This window comes from Ovis aries, chromosome 7, assembly GCF_016772045.2.
Source record: "Ovis aries strain OAR_USU_Benz2616 breed Rambouillet chromosome 7, ARS-UI_Ramb_v3.0, whole genome shotgun sequence".
NCBI lineage: Eukaryota > Metazoa > Chordata > Mammalia > Artiodactyla > Bovidae > Ovis > Ovis aries.
In genome coordinates, this window is record NC_056060.1 from 65561224 (window position 1) to 65574528 (window position 13305).

General features: G+C 36.0%; 1 protein-coding gene across 2 annotated transcripts in view; it reads right to left on the bottom strand.

Annotated features, from left to right (window-relative positions):
• The window catches only part of WDHD1 (WD repeat and HMG-box DNA binding protein 1), a 151753-nt gene that overhangs the window by 33366 nt on the left and 105082 nt on the right, over window positions 1-13305 (bottom strand). For both annotated transcript variants that reach the window (XM_042252549.2, XM_004010661.6), the window contains 5 exons: window positions 11868-11979; window positions 6194-6345; window positions 4562-4673; window positions 4349-4399; window positions 3221-3316 (listed from right to left, as the gene is read on the bottom strand). In XM_042252549.2, coding sequence (XP_042108483.1) covers window positions 3221-3316; window positions 4349-4399; window positions 4562-4673; window positions 6194-6345; window positions 11868-11979 — 523 coding nt within the window. The remainder of the gene's footprint in view (window positions 1-3220; window positions 3317-4348; window positions 4400-4561; window positions 4674-6193; window positions 6346-11867; window positions 11980-13305) is intronic.

The window sequence follows — 13305 nt, forward strand, 5'->3', positions numbered from 1 at the left end:
TAAATGATTTAAATAGAAGTTGACATTAGGTTTAAAGAGGAAAAAAAAGCAGAAAATTCATCCAAATAAGAGCAAAGCTATATTTTAATTGGCAAGTAACCAAACTCAGAAGGTTACTTAAAATCCTAATAAGCAAAGAATGGGTGATGATCACTCAAATGCTTGTACTGAAAAACAAAGCACTTATAATACTCATATTTTTATTTTTTTTATAATACTCATATTTTTAATACCATTTCTTGAGGCATATAAGCACTTTGGATCTAGAAATTCATCTTGGACTTTCCTGGTGGTCCAGTGGTTAAGACTCTGTGCTCCCACTGCAGGGGGTTCAAGTTTAACCTTTGGTCCTATTTCGCATGCCACAATGTGTGGCCAAACAAAAAACATTTTTTTAAAAAAATTCATCTCATTTGCTGGAAGGAAAGAAAAGAGCCACAATACTTTGTGTATCTTAGAAAAAGGAAACTTATCTTCTTACGTATTCTTCCAAAGAAATAAGATTAGTAAAAAATGACATATTCTTTTCACACTTACCAAAAAAATGTATGGTTTTAAAAATTTTATTGTTTCATAAGCAAAGAAAAATACATACCAGATTTCTCAACTATCACTTTAATGCTGAATGTACTCATAAAAGTTTCCATGACACAAAAGGGTATACATTGAAAAATAACTCTCTCTAATCCCTAAATCCTATTTCTACTTCCCAAAAGCAAAGAACTTAAGCACAGTCTATACACGAATGCATTATGTACATATATGCAAAGAAACAATAAACAGCATTCTATCTACTATCTATATCTACAGCTTTATAGCCTGATGTTTTTAGTATTTCTAAAGATTGAGTATTCCCTGTGAAGACACAGATATACCTCATTCTAACAGTTGCAGAGTATTCCACTCCCAGGAATAAACACCACAATTTGATTAATTCTCTATTAAAGAACATTTAGGATGTTTACAATCTTTTGCTACTACAAATAATGATAAGACATTTTTGCCATACATGATACATAGTGCGTATGTGCCAAATATATCTACAGAATATATGCCTAGAACTAGTTCTATTGTTCATGCATTCCAATAAAAACTACCACATACTCCTCCATACAGTTTACATCAACCCTTTGAAGTTTGAGCATCAGACAAATGAAAAACAGATGATCATGTTTCAATTTTTCTTTCAGTATGAAAGCAAGTGTTAGTTGCTCAATCCTGTCCAATTCTTTGCAACCCCATGGACTGTAGCCCACCAGGCTCCTCTGTCTGTAGAATTCATGTTTGGGAACGCATGTAAGAATTACAGATTTTAAAATTTAAAAAATAAAAAACTGAAAAAAATAAATAAATAATTAAAAAAAAAAAAAAAAAGAATTGGAGTGGGTCCCCATTCCCTTCTCCAGGAGACCTTCCAACCCAGGGATCAATCCCAGGTCTCCTGCGTTGCAGACACATTCTTTACCATCTTAGCAACTAGGGAAGTCCTTAGTATAAAAGGCTGCATGTATTTTCATATGTAAAAGCCATTTGTGTATCTTTTTCTATACACTGTCTGCTAATGTCCTTGTTCATCTTTTTATTGGGATTTTACTGATTTATAAGAACTTTGACTATCAAAGAAATGAACTCTAAATCATAATTATTTCAAGCTCTCAGTTTACATTTGTCCTTTGCACTGAAATATTTTTTTTCATATTACCGAACTTATAAATTTCTTCTCAAAATTTTCACATACACAGAGAATCTGAAAAACAATACAGCAAATATCTATACAATGAGATTCACCATGTGATAGGAAGGCCTCAAGATGGTTCCCAGTAATTCTCACCTCCTGGTATTTATGCCTTTTGCCAGTACCTTTATTAAATCTCCTTTTCTTCACCTTTTTAATATACTAACTTCCCACATTTGCTTGATCTACCTCTCTGTTTAATAGATATCTATTCATGAGTAAGCAGCAAACTTTTAATTTCCAAAGCACATTATATGTTATATTTAACTAGATTTCGCCACTTTTCTTTTTCAAAACTTTTAGTTTTCCATATGGCTTTAGAATAAGTTCTTTGGTCCCCCTAAACATCTTACTGATATTTATATTGAATGTTTTCAACACTATAAATAATTTAGGCAATAACTGATACAGTAATATCAAAAATTCATTTCAAATAATGGGATATATTTTTTAATGTACTTTTCTAAATATTTTCATTTGCAACAACATGGATGAACCTGGAGGTATTATGCTTAGGGAAATAAGTCAGAGAAAGGCAAATACTGTTATGTTATTACTTACATCTGGAATTTAAAAAATAAAATAAGTAAATAAAATGAATAAATAAAACAGAAACAGACTCACAGATAAATAGAACAAATTAAGTGGTTACCACTGAGAAGAGAGGCAAAGTGCAAAAGAGGGGCTAGAGATTAAGAAGTACAAACTATATCGTATAAAATAAATAAGCTAAAAGAATATATTGCACAGGGGATGCAGCCAATATTTTATGTAACTTTAAATGGAATACAGTCTAAGAAAATCCTGAATCACTATGTTGTATATCTGACACCACGAAACATTGTAAATCACCTATTCCTCAATAAATAAGTAACTTAGAAAAAAGAATGGGATAAATTTTTTTCTAAAGTTTTCTTTTACTCTTCTGGGTAGCATGTTTCTCTTTATTTGGCTCTTACACATTTTTTGGAGTTTACTCCAAGTTATTTTATCTTTTCCCACCATAGTTTCTAAATGGCTGCTGTTTATATACAGGACTGTTACTGGTTTCATATATTAATTTTGCTTCCAACTACCAGATTGAATTTTCATATCAGTAATATTTTTCCCTCAGTTGATTTTCTTGGGATACAAGCATTTTCTTGTATACATTCTCCTTCTCTTCTTTGAAATGTCTCATATCCTTCCATTGTATCAACTGTATCAACAAGTACCCCCAAGATGTTAAACACTAGTAGTAAAAGTTAACATAACAAGACTGTTTCCACATTGTTTCATTTAGAAAAATAAAGGAAAAAAAAATAGAAAAAAAGACAAAAGTTGAAATGTTTCTTAAAACTTTTCAATAATAATTAATTGGCTTTAGCTCTAAAATTTATAGAATAAATGAAATAGTTACAATTAAAAAAACTATTCTTACACTCAAAGGCAACAAGGACCGAAACACATAAATAAAACAAAGGTTGAAAAATGAGAGTTGCTCACCTTCCCACTTTTCGGCTGCCAAGCAAGTCTGCAGATCGACTTTGCATTTACCACATCATTGCATTTTTGTAGCAGTGGCCAACTAACAGGACATGTCTGATTAAAAACAAAATTAAAAAAAAAAACAGGAAAATCCAAGTCTTCTGACTGAAAAATAACCATTTTAAATAAATAAAAATAAAAAATAAAATGCAAAATAAAAACTTATTTCCCTTTATGAAAATTCTCCCCAAAAGATAAGCAGCACTAAATACATTTAATAAATGGTTTCTTCAAACTGATACATCACTCAGAAAAAAGCAACTTAATTCACTTTAACCTAATTATAATACAGTATTTGATTTACCTAAGTTCCTTTAAGTTTTTCAGAATTATAAAGAGCACAAGTCTTAAATAATTAACTCAATAAGAGTATTTCCTACGTAGGACAAGCAAACAATATACTCACTGAATAAACACAAACAAATCCCCCAGTACATTAAAATCTTAAAGTAACTATGAAAAGAAACTTGAGAGATTTACTGTAAAATGTCAAGCTGTCAAAGTCAATTCTTTTAAACAGTTCACACATGAGGGAAGGGACTGTGGCTATGAGCTGAATCGTATCTGTAGGGGATGTTTTTCTCATCAGCCACATCATCCCCACAAATGCCAAGCCTTCTCTGATTGCCTCAGGAAGAATTAATTGTTCCTTCCACTGATCCAGAAAGCACTTTCTTCATACCTCTTTTAAAACTACTATCAGGCTGGGTTAGTATAAATTGTGTGACTCTCCAAATCAACTGTGGCCCATGTCTTATTTTTGAATCCCCAACATCTAGGGACCAAAATATGGTAATTAGTTTGTAAATATATAACGATCAAATTTCCCTTACTGACTTACCAAACCTAAAAATGAAATATAAATCTATAATTTCCTTTGTGATTGGGTGCAAAATCAATTAGTCTTCAACATATTTACTTTTGAAATTACCATGGAATTCAATCACAAAACCAGTATTTTATGCTACTGAAAAGAAACGAACTATGAAGGAAAAGAATTACTAATTTGGCCCAATAATAAATTATGTAACACCCAATATATGACCAAATAGGCAAACAGTTTAAAATTCAAATTGATGAGTTTACCTGATCTGAAATTTGCCACACTTTGACAGATCCATCACAACTAGCTGATGCCTGCAGGAATGAAACAATAGATTTCTCTATAGTTAGACCCATAATACTATATGGAAACTGGTTCAAACAGGCTTTTATCAATTGCATGAAATTTTATGCTACTTTTCTTACAGCTTTAAACATATTCATCAAAAAATGCAAAAAGAGGGAAAAAATGATTACCAGAAAGATGTCCTTAGGGTCAAAGGAAAGACTTAAAACAGGGGCATCATGTCCTCGAAATGTTTTCTGTTGGCTGCAATCCATCACATCCACAATTTTGACTAGAAAGTCACTAAGAACAAAAAGAGTAATGTACATCAATAAATGTCAATGCAAAGGCTCTCAAAAGCTATGACCCAAATATTTCAAAAACACAAGAGTAAATGCCATCATTTCTTTGTTGCAACATGTGAAATCTGGCACCCATATCTAATAACTTACCTTTTAGTTTTGCTCTATGCTGTTGCTGCTAAGTCGCTTCAGTCATGTCTGACTCTGTGCGATCCCATAGATGGCAGCCCACCAGGCTCCCCCGTCCCTGGGATTCTCCAGGCAAGAACACTGGAGTGGGTTGCCATTTCCTTCTCTAACGCAAAAAGTGAAGTCAGTAGTGTCCGACTCTTCACGACCCCATGGACTGCAGCCTATCAGGCTCCTCCGTCCATGGGATTTTCCAGGCAAGAGGACTGGAGTGGGGTGCCATTGCCTTCTCCTTCTGCTCTATAAAGATGCTATAAAACATAACTCAAGGTTTCCTATATGTTCAATACAAATACTTTTAGAAAGTGGCTTCCTTAGCTAAATCTTAAGCTTCTATTATTTGCTAATCTAATTCCAGTAATAATCATTTTTAAAAGCACTTTGCCAGCACTGCCCTGGTGGTCCAGTGGTTAAGAATCTGCCCTGCAATGCAAAGGACACTGGTCTGACTCCTGGTCTGGAAAGATCCCAAATGCTGTGCAGCAATTAAGCCCTCGAGCCGCAACTACCCACACCGAACTACTAAAGCCCACTCGCCCTAGAGCCCATGCTTTGCAACATGAGAAGCCACCACGATGAGAAGTACGCACATCCCAACAAACAGTCACCCCTGCTTGCCACAACCAGAGAAAGCCAGTGTTCTGCAACAAAGACCTACCATAGTCAAAAAATTAAGTAAATCTTAAAAAAAAAAAAAAATAAAGCACTAGGCCTTTTACTCCAACTCAGAAATTCACCAATTACACTTTCTTCCTATGACAAATAAGCATCAAGAGAAACAAAACTCCTAACTGTACAGTGTTGCTGCTAAGTCGCTTCAGTCGTGTCCGACTCTGTGCGACCCCATAGACGACAGCCCACCAGGCTCCCCCATCCCTGGGATTCTCCAGGCAAGAATACTGGAGTGGGTTGCCATTTCCTTCTCCAATGCATGAAAGTGAAAAGTGAAAGTGAAGTCGCTCAGTCATGTCTGACTCTTAGCGACCCCAAGGACTGCAGCCTACCAGGCTCCTCCGTCCATGGGATTTTCCAGGCAAGAGTACAATGTACGTTCTGTCTAAAATAATTTTTAAAATTTTGTATCCAACTATCATCTTTCCTCAGTCTTTTCCAATATTTACTTAGCAGGCTGTCAACAAAGCAATATACCTCAGTTCACAAAGAAGCACTAGTTTATCATCAAAAACCTTTACCAGAAAAAAAGACTAAAATATAATACTTAAATAACAACAACAAAGAAGGACTAGAGTCCTGAATATGTTATCCTGAGTCCAATGAATGAGGCCATTTTGTTCTAATATTATTTCATTTTCTGATACCAAAGAGCCTTACCTAGATCCAGCAGCAATTTTTGTACCATCCCCATTAAAGACCACATGGTTTGCATTTGTGGTGAAGCGAGTCAATATTCCATCCGGAACTCCTTCAGGAAATGTGTGCACTTGAATAGTATTGTTAGATACTGCAGTTACCAATTTTCCATTCTAAAAGAAAAATAAAAGAAACACTGGTAAAAATGAACTAATTGGGAGTCCCTCAGTAGTTAAAAATCCTGTAAAAAACAACAACAAAAAATTTACAAGTGTAATCAAGCTGGAATCAAGATTGCCGGGAGAAATATCAATAATCTCAGATATGCAGATGACACCACCCTTATGGCAGAAAGTGAAGAGGAGCTAAAAAGCCTCTTGATGAAAGTGAAAGAGGAGAGTGAAAAAGTTGGCTTAAAGCTCAACATTCAGAAAACGAAGATCATGGCATCTGGTCCCATCACTTCAAGGGAAATAGATGGGGAAACAGTAGAAACGGTGTCAGACTTTATTTTTTTGGGCTCCAGAATCACTGCAGATGGTGACTGCAGCCATGAAATTAAAAGACGCTTACTCCTTGGAAGAAAAGTTATGACCAACCTAGACAGTATATTCAAAAGCAGAGACATTACTTTGCCAACAAAGGTCCATCTAGTCAAGGCTATGGTTTTTCCTGTGGTCATGTATGGATGTGAGACTTGGACTATGAAGAAGGCTGAGTGCTGAAGAATTGATGCCTTTGAACTGTGGTGTTGGAGAAGACTCTTGAGAGTCCCTTGGACTGCAAGGAGATCCAACCAGTCCATTCTGAAGAAGATCAGCCCTGGGATTTCTTTGGAAGGAATGATGCTAAAGCTGAAGCTCCAGTACTTTGGCCACCTCATGCGAAGAGCTGACTCATTGGAAAAGACTCTGATGCTAGGAGGGATTGGGGGCAGGAGGAGAAGGGGACGACCCAGGATGAGATGGCTGGATGGCATCACGGACTTATGGATGTGAGTCTGAGTGAACTCCGGGAGTTGGTGATGGACAAGGAGGCCTGGCGTGCTGTGATTCACGGGGTCACAAAGAGTCAGGCACGACTGAGCAACTGAACTGAACTGAACTGAATTGAACTGAACTGAATCCATGTTAAGAGAAAAATAATCACTCAATGTACAACTTTTCTCAAATAGCTATTAGCAAGAAAAACTTATTTGCTGTCTTTAGAAAATTTAATTCCCCCTTCATCAGCCCAACTTTCAGCCTCTGATTTTTCTTGTACTTCTGCCAAGAAAAATAATTAAATAGTGTTTTATGGATTTCCAAATGTCACAAAAAAAGAGACTCTGACAAGAAAGCATAGCTCGTCTCAATGAGGGAACAGCACAATGGACACGCTATCAGTGCTGCCCTATGTTCCGGAAAACAAGCATCAGATGTCTTTGTGGAATAGAGTGAAGTCTAAATGCACAATTCACAGCTCCCTTTTTTTTAAGCACGCCACGTAGCAGGCAGGATCTTAGTTCCCTAACCACGCATTGAACCCAGGTCCCCTATAATGGAAGTGCAGTGTTTATTTAGTATTATAAAAACACCTGAATACATAGAAAATTTTAGGATCTGAATATGATCAGCAAACACTGTTGTTCTGCAGAGCTTTTAGCTAAGAATCATAAAAGGTTAAGGATCTGCCCTACCACCTTAATTTTTATTACTTATCCAGGAAGAATTAAGTCCTGATGGGCAAGACATAGTCTACCAACCCCACACACAACTTAAAATATCATATGGTCAATTTATTAATTTATATTGAATTATAACTGCTGAAAAACACAAACTACTCTAGTTTGTTAATGAACTTACTTTACCCTACACCAATAGGTCTTAGCCATATTTGCATACTTGGGATCTCTCAGCTTATCTGCCACATCTGCTCCCATTCTAATGGGAAAAGAACCTGGTAATACAATGGCAAGTTACCATACAGCAGTATTTGGGGAGATGTATCCATCTGTTCAAACAACAGCACAGACAATTCAAATTTGAACTGTGATAAACACCTCTGAGTTCAATTACTGGAACACTGGTGAAAAATACTGTTTATGCCTGTTTGCAACCACTGTATATAATTAAAAACCCACAATAAACTAAATTGATAATGTTGAAGATAAGCTAACAATAATTTAAATGTGAAAACAAGAAGAGAATTAACAAAAAACTATAACCAACTCAACACAACACTGATGGTGCAAAGTGTTCTTTGGCCAAACTGTTAAAACACCAACTATTTATTTATGTGCATGGGCAGAAATTCTGCAACCTGGCTATTCTTTACTTTGCAGACAGATTTCTTAGTAGAATACTAAGCATCCTCAGTTATCTCCAGTAAAGAATCTTGGTAGTTCTTTAACACAACTTTAACTAGCCCTCTATTCATGTGAAAATGTTAAAATACATAACTACACTAACTCCCTTGCAAGCCCAGAATAAAGGCCTTGCTTTTAAGTCATTTTCAAACAAATCTATTAGGAAATCAACTCACTACCAGTATATAATGTCAACTAGTAAAAACGAAAGAAAAAAAAGAAACCATGCAAAGGATCAGAGCTGTGTTCTGGACCAGGTCAAGACTATTCTTTTTCTTGGTACACAGGGAGGAAGGAACCCCAGTAAAGGATAACTTGGGCCCACTGTGTTCCTTACTAGCCATTTGACCTTCCTATGAGCTTTGATTTTTCCCAGGAAAAAAAGACAGTATAAAATACTAGGCAAGTATTAACAATAGTTAACTACTCACAGATACATTGATACATCCCACTTTTACTATTTTGGAGGGTGGTACTTTTTTTTGCTTTGTTCTCAATTAAAGCACCTAATTGTATTTTCCTTATAACCAATTATGCTTTAAATGAAATACATCGCAAAACTGTCAACTTTGCATGGCTATTTGGAAATATCTTTTCATTGAAGTATTGGGTTAGCCAAAAAGTTCATTCAGGCTTTTATTTTATGTTATTGAGACAGCTAAAGCTTAGGCCAGTTGATAGGGAGTCCAAGGACCCTCAAGGAGGAGGAGGAGACCAACATTCTTTATACATTCTTTTGCCTTAAAGCATCTAGTCACATAGGCTCCACAAACAATACATCTTGCACACGTGTTATGTTTTTTTTCTTTTTTTAACTCCATGTTAATGATTATAATGGTAACCACATATCTTGTCTGAGAATCTGTTTTTCCCTCAAGACTGTTGTAGGAATACATCCCCTCTAGCTAATCCTGTGCTGATGTTATCTCAAGATGTATGTTATGGGGGGGAAGGTCCAATAGAGCTTTTACAACCTTGAAACAGTTTTTTAATTTATTCTTAGTGATAAATTAAAAGTATGTAACGCTCTGCTCAAACTGATGACAAGGGTATTTTCTCTACCCCCTTCTGATGTCTATGTCAGAAACTTTCTCTGCTCCTTTTCAATAAACTCTCTTTGCCACAAGCCTTGAGTGATTTCTGTTATTTCCATGAGGGAATTCTTCTCCCCACAAGAGCCATGAGCTGGGTAGAACACAGCCTGCACTCTGTGGCTTCACCACACCAGAACTGATTTCATCTCATTATGAAACCAGAATGAACTTTGAGGCCAACCCTACACGGCCAACCCTACACGGCCAACCCTACACGGCCATATACTATACTATAAATTCCATTCCTAAAGCCAAACATTTTAGCACTTAACATGGGACTTCTAGTGGGCTGAATGATGTTGATGCTCAGTCCCTAAGTTGTGTCTGACTCTTTGCGACCCCATGGATTGCAGCACACCAGGCTTCTCTGTCCTCCACTATCTCCCAGAGTTTGCACTGCTCAAATTCATGTCCACCAACTTTGTGAGGCTATCTAACCATGTCATCCTCTGCCATCCCCTTCTCCTTTTGCCGTCAATCTTGCCCAGCATCAGGGTCTTTTCCAATGAGTCCACTCTTTGCACCAGGTGGCCAAAGAATAGGAGTTTTAGCTTCAGCATCAGTTCTTCCATTGACTATTCAGGATTGATTTCCTTTAGGATTCACTGATTTGATCTCTTTGCAGTCCAAGGGACCCTCAAGTCTTCTGCAGACCATAATTTTAAAGCATCAGTTCTTCAGTGTTCAGTCTTCTTTATGATCCAACTCTCACATCAGTATATGGCTACTGGAAAAATCATAGCTTTGACTCTATGGACCTCTGACTATATGCCTCTATTTTTGAATATGCTCTTTAGGTTTACCATAGTTTTCCTTCCACAAGCAAAAGCATCTTTTAATTCCATGGCCACAGTCACCACTGCAGTGATTTTGGAGCCCAAGAAAAGAAAATCTGTCACTGCTTCCACTTTTTCCACTTCCATTTGTCATGAAGTGATGGGACCAGATGCCATGATCTTAAGTTTTTTTAGTGTTGAGTTTCAAACCAGTTTTTTCAATCTCCTCTATCACATTCAAGAGCTCTTTAGTTTCTTTTCACTTTCTGCCATTAGAGTTGTATGATCTGCGTATCTGAGGCTGTTGATATTTCTTCTGCAATCTTGATTTCAGCTTGGGATTCATCCAGCCCAGCATTTCGCATGATATACTCTTCATGGAAGTTTAAGCACGGTGACAATATATAGCCTTGTTGTACTCTTTTCCTAATTTTGAATCAGTTGTTTCATGTCTGGCTCTAACTGTTGCTTCTTGACTTGCATACAAGTTTCTGAGTAGACAGGTAAGGTGGTCTGGTATTCCCATCTCTTTTAAGAATTTTCCAGATTGCTGTTATCCACATAGTTAAAGGCTTTAGCGTAGTCAATGAAGCAGAAGTAGATGCCTGTCTGAACTCCCTTGTTTTCTCCATGATCCAACAAGTGTTGGCAATTTGATCTCTAGCTCCTCTGCCTCTTCGAAACCCAGCTTATATACATCTGGAAGTTCTTGGTTCATATACTGTTAGAGCCTAGCTTGAAGGATTTTGAGCATAACCTTGCTATGATTTAGCTCATATTTAATGTACAACAGTCATTTATATTTTTCTCCTGGGAAGACATTTTCTATTCTATATGACTATTTAAAAAAGAATATGTAAAGTATTTAAGACCATCTCATCTACCTTAATGAGTCTAGGTTTGAAAAATATCTGAATTCTATAGAAATATTATTTTTTCTATCCAAATACAATACACTTAACTCAAAATTCATCAAAAATAAAAACTCAGATACTTAGTTTGCAAAGTCCTTCTGAAAACACAGCTCCATTCTCCAAGAAACCTATATCTCATTCCCATATTTACTTTAAATAAAATATTAGAAATATGAAATAAGTCTGTATCTTGAAGTTAATGAAACAGTCCTTTTTTCCAGTATAATTTCTCAAGTTATGTGAATTAGTGAGCTAAAATTTTGAAAATATATTGTTAATTTTCCAAAGGAGAACAGGAACATTTAAAACTCTAAAGATAAGGTATAATTTCTTGCATATATTTTAACTGGCTCACTGTCACTATCCATTAATCACCTTTTATAAACCACTCAGATTTTACCTGTAAAAATTTTTAAATTATGGCATTATTACACATTTTAAAATATTATTTCATAAGAGAAATAAAAAAAAAACCTGCATTCAGAACTTCTATAAAAATATTTTTCATCCAAACATCACATGGCAGTGTCATTTCATATCAATTGCTGTAATTGTTTGTAATACCTTTAAAGCACATGAATATGCTTTTTCTCCAACATTAATGGACTTAGGGTCATCATCATCCAAATCTTCCCAAATCCTCACATCACCATCACTTCCAGAAGTTACAATACAGCTGTGAAGGAAACACACTCATTAAAAAGTCACCCAGTTTTAGGTTTATTAATTTTTTTAGAATGCTACTTTATCTCTTTTTTAATTAAATCAAGGTTATCAGCCAATGTTTCCTTATTTTACATATATTAACCTCAATAACAAGGACTGTTAACCTCTCATTCTGTAAAATAAAATGTAAGTTTATGTTCTCTACAGTTTCTCCATGGCATAAAATTATTTAGATATTTGCAATAATGTAAGACAGTGAAACCTGTAATCTCTGTAAGAACAGGGACACGGACCAGGTCTACTTCGCTTACCATTGTGCCTACAGCACAAAGCAGTCTCTGACAGAAGCTTTGATAAATGCTGAATGAATAAATGGATGAATGCAAGAGCTCAATTATCCAAAGCTGATTATTCAAGTGGCTATCTGTCATCTCTCAAATCTTATTTTCTGAGTGATGTTATTCATTTGTTATGTCCTCTCTAGAAACAACAGTAAATAAAATACAAAAATAAAATGGTAAATGGCAAAGAGTAGCCATATAAAAAACTATGGATGGGGGCTTCCCTGGTGGCTCAGTGGTAAGAAGCCACCTGCCAATGCAGGGGACACAGGTTTGATCCCTGATCTAGGAGGAACCCACATGCAGCAGAGCAACTAAGCCCATGCACTACAACTACTGAGCCTGTGCTCCAGAGCCCAGGAGTGGTAACTTCTGAGTTCATATGTTGCAACTACTGAAGCCCATGCTCCTCAACAGGAGGGCTCCACAATGAGAAGCCTGTGCACCACAACTAGAGAGTAGCTCCTACTTGTAACAACCAGAGAAAGCCCACACAGCAATGAAGATCCAGCACAGCCAAAAATAAAAACAAACTATGGATGTTCAGGAGAAAAAAATTAATTTCCACTTGCAAAGTCAGAAGGGTTCATAAGAAAAGGACAGGTAGGACTGGATATGCTGAGATTGGTAAAAAGGACAGTTTCAAACAGACAATACTACATGAATCAAAATAAGAAATTAGTAAAGCATAGGGGAGTTTACATGGAGCAGGCATGCCAGGAAACTGAAGGGGGAAAAAGTAGATTGACTTTAATGCCAGAGTAAGGAGTTTGGATTCAGTTCTATAATAAATAAATAAGAGGACTGTAAGTCTCAGTTTGCCCTGGACATTCCTGATTTATGCACCCCGCTGATTTGGCATTTATCCTAATTTTTTGCTTTAAAATGTATCAGTATTAGTTGCATTAAAATTTGTCCTAATTTTTCACTTTAAAACACATTAGCACTAGTTGTGTCAAAATTGGTGAATTTGACAGACTTCTTTTCCCTTTCAG